The following is a 14,188-nucleotide window of genomic DNA, read 5'->3' as shown; positions in this document are numbered from 1 at the left end:
AGGCAGTGCTGTTGATTACAGCCACAGTGTCATTAAAATATAAAGATATGTGTTAGTTTATTACTTTAATAAAACACCTTATACGAGTTTATAAAATTCACTGAGGTTTCTGCAGAGGTAGTGTTACATTCGGAGAAAAGGCGTCCTCATTTTCTGACAACAAGACACAATTGATAGTCTTGTTGTTTAATGATTTTCAGACACTTGCTCAAAACCTAACAAAAGAGAACAGAAGCATGTGTTTTATAAAGCTTTGTTATTTCAAGAGTGCAATCCATATTTTGAATAAAGTCCATAAATTGTGAAAAAAAGTTAATGTTTTAAGATAATGAAAAAGTTATTTGGGCAGTTAAACCACACTTAAAAATATATTCATGCAATTGCATTAGAATATCAAAATATCAATACAAATGGAATTTATTTGAAAGAAATATTCCAGGTTATTATAAAGAGGTTTTAATTAAGAGCACTAGTTAATTCTAGTTAATATCACTTAGGTTTACTTTAATGATGCCATTAAAACCCTCAACAGTTGCTTTTCATTATGGCCTTCCAGTGAAAAGTCTAGTGCTCTGTGCTTTTTTGTCTATAATTTGTAAAGTATGAGGTATCACGATGAATTAAAAGGGAAAATTAAACCAACATTCATATCTGTATAGCAAATTTACAAATAGAAGATTAATCATTGAACCACATAGAAATAAAAAAAATAATAAAAAAAATTGCTAGCTCTTTTACCTTTCTGGTGTCTTGAGGTCGAATAACACCATCATCCCACAGTCTGCCAGTGGAAAAGAATGCTGAACTTTCTTCCCCCAACCTTCACAAGGTCAACATTTTTAATTATTTTTTTAATACATTTTTATTTATTTATATATATATATATTTATTTTATGCATTTTTAATACACCTTTAAAACAGCCACTTATGGACCTTAAACTAATCTGTCGATAATAAATTTGACATCCTGTTACATCGGCTCTTACATCTCATTAATCTGTGTGATTTAATCTTTAGTCTTCAGCACAAATGCATCTGAGTGGCCTGGGGCCAAAATCGACACTCTTGCATTGGGCCACAGGAAATTAGGGTAAAAAGCCCTTCCACACTAAAAAAGTGTTCAGAAAGATTTTACATTTTTAACTGCTCAGTTTTTTGTTTGTTTTTTAGATTTATAAATTCTAATAATACATATCAGATTTATATACTGACCATAGCATAGCTGTCACCTCCATGACAACCTCCAAGAACCACAGTAATTTTGGGAACAGAAGCACAAGCCACAGCAGACATCATGGAAGCCTGAGCCTTCAGTCTGTTAGTGTAGGACTCTGCCTAAGGAGGATGGGAAAGAGAACAAGAGGTTTAGACGAATGAAGTGAAGAAAAGAGGAAAGAGAGCAAGTAACAAAGTAAAACAAGATGCCGTGTGAGCAGGGCCAGATATCATTCCATTAAAAAAAACACTTCTTTGTACCAAAGTGGAAACTACTACAGTTTTCTGTGTATCACATGCATATTTAAATGAAATTACAAGTAATTTGACTTCCTTTTTACAGAATCTTTGTAACTGATGGATAGTCAGCATATAAATGTCTTCCGATGTACCTTGGCTTGTGAGATTGTGTGTGCATGTTCTGGTGCTGTGTTTTGCAGGAACATGAGGGGAATGTCTCTCTGGTCACACAGCTGAACAAAATGACTGCCTTTCAGGGAAGCTTCATGTGTCAGCTCTCCATTATTTGCCACGATTCCAATCTGATGACTACAGATTGATGGGGGAAATCAAATCAGCTTCAATGTGACCATAGTAAAGAAACAGGAAAACATAACTGAGGTTTGCCAATGCAAAACCCCTCCGCTAATATGTTCTGGGTGGTCTGAGTGGTTTTTAGCATGTAACTACAGTCTTCTGGGTGGTTCCTTACTGAGTGAAGTGTAAAAAGCCTTTATGATATTTTAGCCCCCAAAATATGACTCATCCAATGTCAATTTTTCAGATTTATTCACACTTTATTGTCTGCCAGGTGGAAATTTTAAGTCTAGTTGATTAAAAAATAACCTACATCTTCTCAACAAGCCACATAATTAAAGGTATAATTCATGTCTGTAGCACAAACAATGTGGGATCAATTTAACAAAAACTTTAAACTCTGAGTGATTCTGGCAGCAAGCACTGCCAATTAAATAAAGGTGAAAGCAAATATTAAATATAAAGTAACAAAAGAAATATCAGTTTAAAAATACAGAGTAGTGTTTGTCCAGCGTAACAAAACCCTCAATAACAGTTTTATCTGAGCATCTCTGACGTAGATTAATCTTTTTGGTAGGAGTTTCACATTCATTTGGTGAGTTTCTGATTGCCACGACAACAAAGCAGCTCTCAGAGACGCTCTTTGTGTGATTAAATAAAAGATGCTTGAAGAGATCGGTTCCCATCTTTAGCCATGATCTGAAATCTCAGTAGAAAAAGATTCCTCTTCTTAATCCACATCCTGCTCAGATCTGATTGGCCAGACATTCAGAAGCATGAAAATCAGATTTTCGAGGTTAACAGGGTTAACTGTTTTATCTTTACATTTACCATTATACTGTCTAACATTTTACTGTCAAGGCAGTGTCCTGATTGCTTGAGGTGACCTAGAAACATGTTTAAACAGTGGGATAAAAGGTTTATTTTCAGTTTTTAGAAAGACATTTTAAATGCCACTTACACAATAATCAAAACACCTTACTTTTTTGTAATAACAAATTTAACTAAAAACAAATACTAAAAACATCCTCCAAAAGTTATTACCCTTCAATTCTGGCAAACCCAGTGATGAGGGAGGTACCATAACGATGCAACGTGTCTTTACCTGTCTGACATCCATGCTGTGATTGTAGCAATGGGGTGCAAGGCCCATGAGATCGTCCATGTTGTACAGCGGCTCCTCAACCTGAGCGCTGTCCTCCTCTGGGAGCTCATAATTTAGGGTTGAGATGATGTTTTGGTATACTCATATGCCTCATTCTCTGCTGAAGCAAAATAATCCGCACAGCCGCTCACTCTAGTGATACAGACAAGGAGGCAGGAAATTTGCAGTTAAATTAGAGAAATATTGAGAAAAAAATATTTCAGCTGAGCAAAACTGTGCCGGATGCATTTATAATATCATTGCAATATTAATATTAATATTGAATTCAATTGTTATATTATATATTAATACTATTATTTTTTATTTATTAATACTATTTTATTTTATTAATATTATGGTCAACATATTATATTATATTATATTATATGTGTATTATATTCCATCAGCTAAGCAAAACTATGCAGGATACATGTGAAACACTGCTCCAAAATTAATATTATATTTAATAATTTTTATATAATATTTATTTGTATTATATATATTAATTATTATATTATTATTTTTCTATTCTATCTGTTTTCTTTTTATTTATTATATTATTTAAAAAAAACTTGCTATGTGTACTGCGTTAAGCTAACTGAGACTTGTTCTTTTGTTGATTTTGATTGCTTCCATTGTCCTCATTTGTAAGTCGCTTTGGATAAAAGCGTCTGCTAAATGTAAATGTAAATGTAAATATTATATTGTATTATATTAATACTGTTATTTTTCTTTATAATTCTGTATTATTATTAAAGGGGTTTTATATTATATTTTTAAATGAACCGAATACTCTCTTCTGCTTTAAATATACCCCCAAAACTTGACTGACAATCAGTGAAGCAAAGCAGGATGATTTTGGTCTGTTTGTTAACCATCCCATGTTCATCATTATTTATCTATTAATAACATGGTTGTGGATATACAGGAAACCACTGCTCTGGGAACAAGATATAAGAAAATACAACCAAAGTAGGAAACAGCATACTCTGAGTCCAGCCTGACTCCTCCCAGGTCCTCTGGAGAAACCTCCTCTCCGGTTGCAGCTTTCACCAGCGGTGGGCCTCCCAAAAATAGTGTTCCTATCCTGTGGACAATCACCTCCTCCTCAGACATAGTGGGGACATAAGCGGCCCCACCAGCTGTGCATGATCCACACACTACTGCTCCCTAGATGTAATGACATTACACTCAAATAAAAGAATAACACAATAATAATAATAATAATTCACCAGGAATGGATATTTGTTTTTTAATAAGAATATTTTGCATGAATCTTTTAATACCTGAGGAATCTTCATTCATTGTAAAAGGTGCGTCCTCCATGGTTTCTTTCAGGAAAGATCTCTGACTGTTGATACAGCAGTTGCACAACCATTAATGCACCATTAAGAGATAACAGAGATCGCCATGGCAACAGATGCAAGTTACCTGAAGAGGCAGAAATGCACCACCACTGTCCACCAAGTAAACAGAGGGCAAGCGATTCTGCATGGCCACAACCTGCGCCCTGAGCTTGCTTTTGAACTGTGATGGGATATGCTGTACCTCCTTTCACAGTGGCATCATTAGCAATGAACATGCACCAAAGTCCATTAATCTGACCGATTCCTATGGAAAAATAAATAGAACTGTTACTAAGGAAGAGAAATTCCTATGCACAATTTTAATATCAATTAATATCTAATAATTATGTCTAATTATATTAAGTCTAATGAATCCAAATAATAAATAAAGTCAAACTAATATTATGACTAATAATAAAAGCCAAGCAATAAATAAACAACCGTCACACACTTTAATAGTTTCAGGCTGGTGCACTGAAAGGAGAAAAATGCCATATTTATTTATTATTTAATTATTGGTAACAATACTGCAACCTTCATTTAAATGACAAAATGTTAAATCCTCACAAAGAAGCATGACTGAAATTCTGATTTTGACCTTTGTAATGCCTAGCAAAATTTTGTTTTTATTCATTAATTTTTTTTATTAACCATAATTCATATATGATAATACTTTTCACTGTATTATGTAGTATATTACCTGTGAGACAGCCTGCTGATGGGATGTCTCCATAGGGCAGACCAACTCCAGCAAAAGGAGAAAGTTCTAAATAATCTTCATCATCCAGCAGCATGCGGAGTCTGTCTCATAAAAAAAAGACCTTTCGATTCCTCTGCGTTTGACGTGCTATGGCATTTTCACCACCCCCCCTCATTACTTTTCCCTTGTGCTCAAGGTATCTGTTGAAACAAGACAATATTAGGGTGGATATTACTTACTTATGTGATGAATTTTATGATAAGGGAAATATTGCAATGTAAACGTGGAGATCTTTAATGCATATGAATCAGACTTACTTTTACTGGCAGATTAGGCTGTTCCTGAGATTGGCTTCATAAACATGTGTCTGTGAGCTGAATGAAATTCTCCATCTATAATTGGAAAGACACTTGGCAGGCACCTCCTGCGCGCAGTGGAACTCATACAACGGGACGACGCTGCTGGCTGATGTGTCCTATGTGTCAAGGCTCGCCACAGACCGCCTGAAACAGGCGAATGTGTGCAATGGTATGCAGTGCAGCTGGAAAGATTGGATGATGTGTCCCATGACCCTGGATTTTGAGAGAATGATGCTCTAGTGAGTTCTATGAGTTTATTCCCTTTTATATGGGAAGACCTGGTGAAATAAGAGACATGCATTTTATTTGTAATAACTCCAGGAATTACACACTGGGCTTGGGAATTATAATAAATAGAAAGAAAACAAATAGATCGAATGCAAAAAGATTAGAGAAGCTAGTGGTTTTTTTTTTTTTTAAGAAAACAAGCAGTTAGTAAATAGAGTCTAAAAGGGGCAAGTTTTTTTTTTTTAAGAATATAATTAGAATAGAGAGTGCTAGAGTTAGAGGGTCAAATAAAGATAAGCTTCCAGAAGTCATTCTTGTAATGTTATAAAGTAAGGCACAGTTCAGCATGTGACGTCAGACGCATGGTTTTCTCGCCGCGCGCTCCTCCCCGCGAGCACTCAGGCAAAGTGTAAAAATGGCGTCCATCATGGAGGGGCCGCTGAGCAAATGGACTAACGTCATGAAGGGGTGGCAGTACCGCTGGTTTGTACTGGACTATAACGCCGGGTTGCTGTCATACTACACTGTAAGTTTTTCTTTCATGGCTACAAGATATGAGAGAGGTTTGATCGCTTAGTGGCCCGTTCCACGAACGTTTAACGTTGGGAAGCAAACGAGCACTCGCAGGCCTGTCAGGAGTTAGGAATCTGGTTGGGGCGGGGCTTAGCTTGAGTGACCGCGACTTCAACCAGTCCGGGCTTTGCCGGGGAAGCCGTTAGCCAATGAGCAGCTAGACTCGACGTGTTGTCAGCAGGAAGTCCACCTCCCTTGGAAAAAATGCTTACAGTAGTAACTTTTTTTGTGTGCAAAAATTGAAGGGCGGAGGCGTCCACATGTGACCGCGGTTTTGGATGCGTTAGCTGCAGGATATTAAATGTCTTAACACACATTTATAGCTTTCAGACTTCATCCGGAAAGCTCTATAATGTCCAAACACAAGATAAATAGCTAAGCTAAGAGCTGCAGTTGCTGTCTGTAAATCATCCACAGCTAGAGCTCTCAGGTTTGTTAATGTCTACATATATAGGCCATATAATTTTTTGGCCAGTGATTGTTTATTGGCACTGGGTTAAATAGGTAAAAATGAACTCTTCACTCTTCACTGATTTTCTTGGTTTACTGTGATGCTAATACTGCGTATAATCATGACCCAACAACTGAAACTGTCAAACAGAGATATAAAACGGAAAGTGCTAATAAGTTATGTGTGTGCTAATAACAAATAAGTTATGTGTGTATATATATATATATATATATATACATGTATGTGTGTGTGTGATATACAGTATAGGACTAATTATTTATAGTATAAAATACTGTATGTCAATTGACACCATCTTCTCGACAAGAAGCTTGGGTTCGGGGGAACCTGACTGCCCTGCCGGAATGTTTGCAGCTGGCTACACGATGGACGCGTGGGAAAGGTGGCGGGTCGTGTGTCTAGCGGCTCTTTCCGTGGAGGACATTGAAGATATCTACCTATTCGGAACCATGATAACAGGTCTTATGCTGATTGGATTAGGCATTGCCCTGGTTTATCGAGAAATTCAGAAACCGGACCAAAGCCTCACAAGGCTGCCCGTCATGATTGAAGCAGTGGGCAGAGCGGTCAGCACTGAGACTGGAACTATTAACCGCAAAATGGATAACATCACGGAGAAGCTCACTGCTTTGCAAAGGCAAATGGATCGATTCGGAGACCAGAATGGACAAAGAGAGTAGTCGTGTAAACTGGAATGCGGCTACTTGCCCCAAGACTAAACAATCCTAATCTTATCTGCTTTTGGCTCCCCTCAACCAGCACTGGCCTCAGCCAAGGCCGCTGTTGGGACAACTACTCCCCCGAGAGAGCACTGCAGTGAGACGCTCTTGTGTTCCTTCCCCCAACTCCTGACATTTACCAACCTTGCCCAGATCCCTCGCCTTCGCCGCTTTGTTCCGCCAGTCTGACAAGCGGGTCTGCGATCAGCGCCGAGAATGGCTGCAGGACCAGGCTGCTTGCCTGTGCTGGATTACCTCCACCCCCCCTCTCCCCCTACCCTGTTGCAAGTCGTGTGTATCTGTATTGATGTGCTTATGTTGCTGAGGTGTTTTTTTCCTGTTCCCACACTGTGCTCCCCATAGGAGCATAGTCTGGGGTCTGTTTTTTTTATCTCCTCCCTTCCCTCATGTTATGCTGTATTTCTTCTAAAATTCCCTGTCCTCCTGTCCTGTCTACCCCCCTTGTCATATTGTATGTATGGACAGGTGGATGGGTAATTTCGCTGGTACCTGTGATCAGTGACAATAAAGGGCTCATTCATTCATTCATTTTCCAATCACTTCCATGGCCACAGGTGTATAAAATCAAGCACCTAGGCATGCAGACTGCTTCTACAAACATTTGTGAAAGAATGGGTCGCTCTCAGGAGCTCAATCATGGTACCGTGATAGGTTGCCATAGGTCCTCACTACTAAATATTCCACAGTCAACTGTTAGTGGTATTATAACAAAGTGGAAGCAATTGGGAACAATAGCAACTCAGCCACTGAGGTGCCTCAACCCGATAGAACACCTTTGGAATTAATTAGAACGGAGACTGCGAGCCAGGCCTTCTCGTCCAAAATCAGTGCCTGACCTCACAAATACGCTTCTAGAAGAATGGTCAAAAGTTCCCATAAACACACTCTTTAACCCGGCCTTCCCAGAAGAGTTGAAGCTGTTAGAGCTGCAAAGGGTGTGCCAACTCCATATTAAACCCTATGGATTAAGAATTAAGATTGGGATGTCATTAACGTTCTCTGTGTGTGTGTGTGTATATATATATATATATATATATATATATGTGTGTGTGTGTGTATAAAATGTGTATATCGTTTTTAATATAAAAAAACTCTGCTTTGCAAGTCTCAGTTTCCAGAATACTACCATTGTTTACAATGTTGTTATTATTTATAATTTAGGAAGTATATTAAATATTAATATAAAGAATGTCCTATGTATTAAAAGGCAAATAGTAATGTTAAAAGAACTGCCTATTTTCTACTGTATGATGCAAAATCCAAATTGGTTACATGTATGATCTTAGACCCAACAGTTTGTGAACTTCTTAAATCTTCAGCAAAGTGAGATTTGAATGTATTCCAGTCCTGTGTTGGTCATTTATCAAAATGCTCCTTTAACACTCTTGTCTCCATCTTCAGTCCAAGGACAAGATGATGCGTGGCTCTAGAAGAGGCTGTGTGCGACTTCGGGTAAGAAGTTTTCTTTATTGTTAAAGCAGGACTAGGTTGATTCTTCTCACTCTTTTTTTGGTCTGTGCTTGTCCTCATTCTGGCATTTATTCTTGTTTAGTTATGTTAATTTAACCCTAGCTGCTGTTGAGAATCTGCCATCAGGATATTATAGTATGGATGTAGAATTTCAAAAAAGGATGTGACTTGTTTTTATTCCATATGCTTTGTATTGTTATTTGAGGTAGATTGCATCTAGTAATGAGTCTTAAGGTCTTCCTTTAGGTGTCCCTGAAGGTTTTCAACATCAGATTTAGTCAAACATTTCTGTGTGCTCCTCGCTTTTAGTATACAGTGATGCTAAAACAATAGAGAGCCCTCCTCAAGCTGTTGCAGCAATTCTTTAGAAGCTCTTTGTATGCCTCACCTATTTAAAGGGGTCCTATTTTGCTTTTTCACTTTCAACTTTAGTTAGTCTGTAATGTTGCTGTTTGAGCATAAAAGAGATCTGCAAAGTTATAAAGCTCAAAGTCCAATTCAAAAGGAGATATTTTATTTAACAGAAATCACTTTTCAAAAACTACAACGAATGACTTGTTTGGACTACAACGCATATTTTCCGGGATTTGTGATATCACAAATATCGACGAATGGGGATGAGACCTGGTTGAGCTGCACTAGAAAAGGCAACGAGTGTTATCACTATGTCAGCGACACGCTAGCTTTCCCAAGGCAGATGAACTTAGTGTGGTTACAATCATCCGGGTTTAAATCGTGCTCAAATTTATTTGATTTTGACGCAATATTTACACTGAAGCTCGCAGGCGGCTATGGTAAGGGGCGTGACATTTCCCGACCAGGCGCGGAGTGCTGCCAATCACAACACGCACTGTTCCAGCTAACCAATCACAGCACATTTGGTATTTCAGAAGGCGGGCCTTCATTTGATACAGGAACTATTCCAGCCGTTCATGCCAGACTGGGGAGAGAGGTGTTGTAATAATGTGAAATATGTGAAAAATAATGTGTTTTTCAAACAACCTAGTATGAGAGCCTGTTCTAGTACTCCCCCAAAACAAAATTAAGACTTTGTAAAAGAGCATAATAGGACCCCTTTAAAACAAAGCTGTGAAAACTCTTCACCAGCAGATGGCGCACTCTTCACTTTAAAATGCAGAGGACAGTTATGAAATATGTACATTTATTGCAGGGAAGAATTGTTATAATATAGCTACAGAGTAGAATTAATGTGTTAAATCTAAAGCTGCATGGTATTATGAGTATTTTAGTTGTAGATAACTGCTTAAATACAGAGATAGTAAAAGTTATTATCACCAGGTTTAGTGTTCATAATTCCTGTATGCCAAAAGGATGAAGATGGATGAAATTTCTCTGAAAACAGCTTGCCATTAAATTGCAAATGAAGTGTTAGTTAGAGTTTTTTTATCTCCTTTAATGTGAATGTATTTCATAGCTTTAAATAATCATAAGAAATTGATTGAGAGTGAGCAGTTAATTTTAAGTCTAAGTCTAAATTTAAATCTAAGACAGACGTTAAAAATGCTTAGGGCGTTGGCTTATTTTTCTCAAGGCCTGTGGTCTGATCTGAGCAGTTATTGCTGTCTTCCTGTCGGTAACCAGTAAATGCACTGCCTGGCACATCTGTATTTTTAAGTAAAAGCTTCATATTTTCGGCATTTTCTTACTCAAAACCATGGCATGTTTTCAAACTGCTCTATTTAATGTTTCATAATGTTAGAAAGGCTTTTAGATTTGTGAATGATAATCTGGTGTGGTAGTACATCAGGTGTGAAAGAGTTAATGGTCGCATGTTTTTCCTCTGGTCCTGTTATACTGAATGTGCTGCAGTTTTTCCCTCACTCTTTCTCTCCGTCCTCCCTTTTCAGTTTCCATTTGCTTCCCCTTTCTCTCTCTTATTTTTTTCCTCCCTTTTCTGCCTTGTTCCCATCTCTTTCTCTTACTCCACCCATTCTCTCCCACCCCTTTCCTTCTCTTTCTCTCTCTCTCTTCTCATGTGTGTGAGGGAGTGGAGCAGAGGAACCGATAGAAAGAGAGAGGGAGCGAATGACGTGTTCCTCAGTCTGAATGGCTTTCGCTGCGTTCCTTTTTTGCAGGGAGCTGTGATTGGAATCGATGACGAGGACGACAGCACTTTCACCATTACCGTGGACCAGAAGACTTTCCATTTTCAGGGTGAGGTCTCCATTCTCTCGTTCTTCTAGTGCTTTTGTCTCGTCCATCTCCTCTCTCATCTTCTGTTTGTTGGCACCTCCTGCTGTGATGCTTTTAACCAGTGTTTATAGTGTGGCCATCAGCCGGCTGCTCACGTGTGCCCCGTCTGTCTGTCTGTCTCTCTCTCTTTCTCTCTCTCTCTCTCTCTCTCTCTCTCTCTCTCTCTCTCTCTCTCTCTCACACACTCCATACTGCTCATCCCTCCTCTCCTCTTTCCACTCTGTTTATTTTTGCTCTTGCTTATTCATTCTCCCCCACATGCTCTTTCTCATTTTGATTTTAAAGAAGATTATAACATCAGTAACCAGAATTTTAATGCAAACACGACCCACTCGCATCAGTTGCATGCACACAATCCATACAGACATTAGGCCTGGTGCATTTGTCCGGCTTATCTCTTGCAACCATTGACGGGACGATCTGCAGATTTCGTAGTTTTATGAATTGAGATCAGAGGCTGGATTTTGTTCCAGGATCCGTGCTGAATATCTACTAGGAATTTCCTTGGAGCTAGAAGAACTCTTGGAGAAACGGAGTAGAACAGACAGTTTCACCGCAGAGTTACTCAAGGCTGCTGGCTGCTGAGCTCCAGGTTTTTAGCCTCTAGCCTCCACCTTTTCTCACTGGCTCATCTGTCTTCCTCCACCCCCCCTGGCATCCGCCCTGCCAGGGGTGCGTTCACTCTCCCCATGCCCTCACCCACTGCTATGTTCCGACACTGTATGCTGTGGCTTTACAGTAAGAAGGGTAAGGTCACGCTCAGCTGGGACTCGTCTGGTTGCGTCTTCTGCCGTGACTGTTTATCATTTGGGTTTGCATTAATGATTAGTTTCAACCATGCTTTGTTTTTATTTACACCTGGAGTTGGCTGGTTGCATTAACTTTTTTGAGCGTTTTATTCGTTCTCAGAGTTGTAGGATTTGAAAATACGTACTTGGCGGCACTATGTTGAGTATGTTAAGATTGTGACTTTTTTTATTTATCAGTGATCGTTTTAGGCTCATTCCATCATGCGGTTAAGCTTTCCTCACATAGACTGAATGAAGATTATTCTCTTTCTCTTTATTAATTTTCACTTTCACCAGTAAAATTCATTACCGACCTGCTTTGGCATTGTTTGTCAGTTGTGCTATGGAATGCCAATCCAAGCCTTTTTAAAAAAACATGCCATGCCAGATTTACTGTTGTGTGTTTGCATGTGTGTATTTCAGAGTGTGGAGCTCAGGCTTTAGTTCCAACAATCTTTTTATACCATCCACCTCTTGAGATCCTCAGGGACTCATCCTATCAGTTCTCATATCTCCATTTCAGCAGGAGCCATTTATCCCACAGCAGAAATTGTTTTGTGCCTCCTGATATCAGTCGACCGGAATCACAGCACAATTTTCTTGTATCTTAGTTATTTTTTAGAGTATTTAGTTTCACAAGGTGCCACATTGGGTTCAGAATAGTGTATTCTTGAGTAAAGATCTTGTTGAAGACATGAGCAAATGAAGATTTGAATGTTGTTATTATTATTCCTACTAGTTTCAGATGGCATGTACAGAGTCTGTTCACAGAGCTGATGTATCTGATGTATGGTGGTCTGAAGCTAACAGCTATTTTGATAACTGATTAATCTGAAGAATACATTCATTGAAAGGGAATATCATATTCCTATTTTTTCAGTACTTTAAGTGGTGTCAGAGGTTCTGCATTACAGTGCAAAGACCCGACTTACACTATTGTTCAGAATTTTAGGGTTAGGTTATGTTTTTGTTTTTTGAAAGAAAGAAATTAATAAACTTTTATTCAGCAATGACACATTAATTTGATCAAAAGTGACAGTAAAGACATTTATAATGATACAAAATACTTTATTTAAAGTAAATGCTGTTCTTTTGAACTTTCTATTCATCAAAGAATCCTAAAAATATGTATCATGGTTTCTACAAAAATACTGTTTTCATACTATAAGAAATGTTTTTTGAGCACCAAATCAGCATATCAGAATGATTTCTGAAGGAGCATATGACACTGAAGACTGGAATAATATATTCAAATAGAAAATTGTTATTTTAAATTGTAATAATATTTCACAATATTACAGTTTTTACTGTATTTTTGGTCAAATAAATGCACCTTTGGTGAACATAAGAAGCTTCTTTCGAAAACATTTGAATGGTAGTGTGTAATCAAATTTAATCAAATTATAAACAACTACTATAAAAGATGCTGGATTTGTCTGATCTTCTACTGTTTCCTATAGTGTGGTCTGTTTGCAAATGGCTTTGCTTTTCTTCGAACAGATTACCATTTTTTTGCATGTCGGTCTATTAAAGTTTGGCTTTGCGATGCTAAAACGTGGTGACTGTGATTTCACCAAGTACAACATGTTCCTGGAACAACATTCCTATCAACCAATCAGAATTGAGGGATAACTTTTCAGGAAATATCTGTTTTAGGCTTACAATCAGGGTGAGGTACTTCTACACCCTTGTTAATCAGCTATCATTTCACACTGTTTTTAGGAATAAATTATGGGTAGGGTTAGGTTTAGGGGTAGGGAATGGGTTAAGTCTATATTTTTGGACAATTATGTTGATCCAGGATCAACAATAGATGTTGATCCAGGAACATGTCTTACTTGGCAAAATCACGGCGACCCTAAAACGTTGTTCTGATTTTGCAGTGTTTGTGGTAAGTGCAGGGTGGAGTGATTTATAAAGTGTGATGTGTTCAGGTTAAACTTAAGCAAAACTCTGCTTTGTTTTTCTTTTCAACATGAAACATCATCAGGATTGTAGCAGGCTGCCCACTGAGCTAAAACCAAAAAACATGCTGCTAAGATGTTACAGGATAGAAAGAACAAAACCTTGTTCTAGAAATGAACCTGCTAAATGAAAATATGGTGTAAAGAACACTCGCAGAACAGTAAAAGCCACGTGAGCTTGAAATTTCATAGCGGTGAATGTAAGAATATAGTTAACCTCCCCACTCAGCAAGATACATTTGAGAATTAGGTGAGTTTGACCGGTTAAGACGGGTATATATGGAGAGGTTCGCACAATGTCGGCCAGAGAGACGGCACAGAGGAACTGTACTTGCTATTTAGAGGGCCATCCATAATTCATCATACTCCTCTGTGGCCCAATATCAGTCCGGCCTGAAAGCCCCTTTATTTTCTAAAAGCCTCTACCTGTCTTTCTCGCAG

The 14,188-nt window shown here is 38.2% G+C and overlaps 1 protein-coding gene and 1 pseudogene across 8 annotated transcripts in view; one reads left to right on the top strand and one right to left on the bottom strand.

The window, feature by feature from the left end:
* Positions 1-146: 146 nt before the first annotated feature.
* On the bottom strand, positions 147-5,602 carry LOC107549746 (methylcrotonoyl-CoA carboxylase beta chain, mitochondrial-like; annotated as a pseudogene).
* A 303-nt stretch (positions 5,603-5,905) lies between these two features.
* Positions 5,906-14,188, top strand: part of osbpl9 (oxysterol binding protein-like 9) — a 30,576-nt gene continuing 22,293 nt past the window's right edge. For all 8 annotated transcript variants that reach the window (XM_016228853.1, XM_016228868.1, XM_016228820.1 and 5 more), the window contains exons 1-3: positions 5,906-6,055; positions 8,713-8,763; positions 10,878-10,956. In XM_016228853.1, coding sequence (XP_016084339.1) covers positions 5,945-6,055; positions 8,713-8,763; positions 10,878-10,956 — 241 coding nt within the window. In that variant the 5' untranslated portion in view covers positions 5,906-5,944. The remainder of the gene's footprint in view (positions 6,056-8,712; positions 8,764-10,877; positions 10,957-14,188) is intronic.

The sequence above is a fragment of the Sinocyclocheilus grahami genome, unplaced genomic scaffold (assembly GCF_001515645.1).
Source record: "Sinocyclocheilus grahami isolate Dianchi unplaced genomic scaffold, SAMN03320097.WGS_v1.1 scaffold16.1, whole genome shotgun sequence".
Taxonomy (NCBI): Eukaryota; Metazoa; Chordata; class Actinopteri; order Cypriniformes; family Cyprinidae; genus Sinocyclocheilus; species Sinocyclocheilus grahami.
Note: the sequence above shows the minus strand (reverse complement) of the source record. Positions and strands in the feature narration are given on the sequence as shown.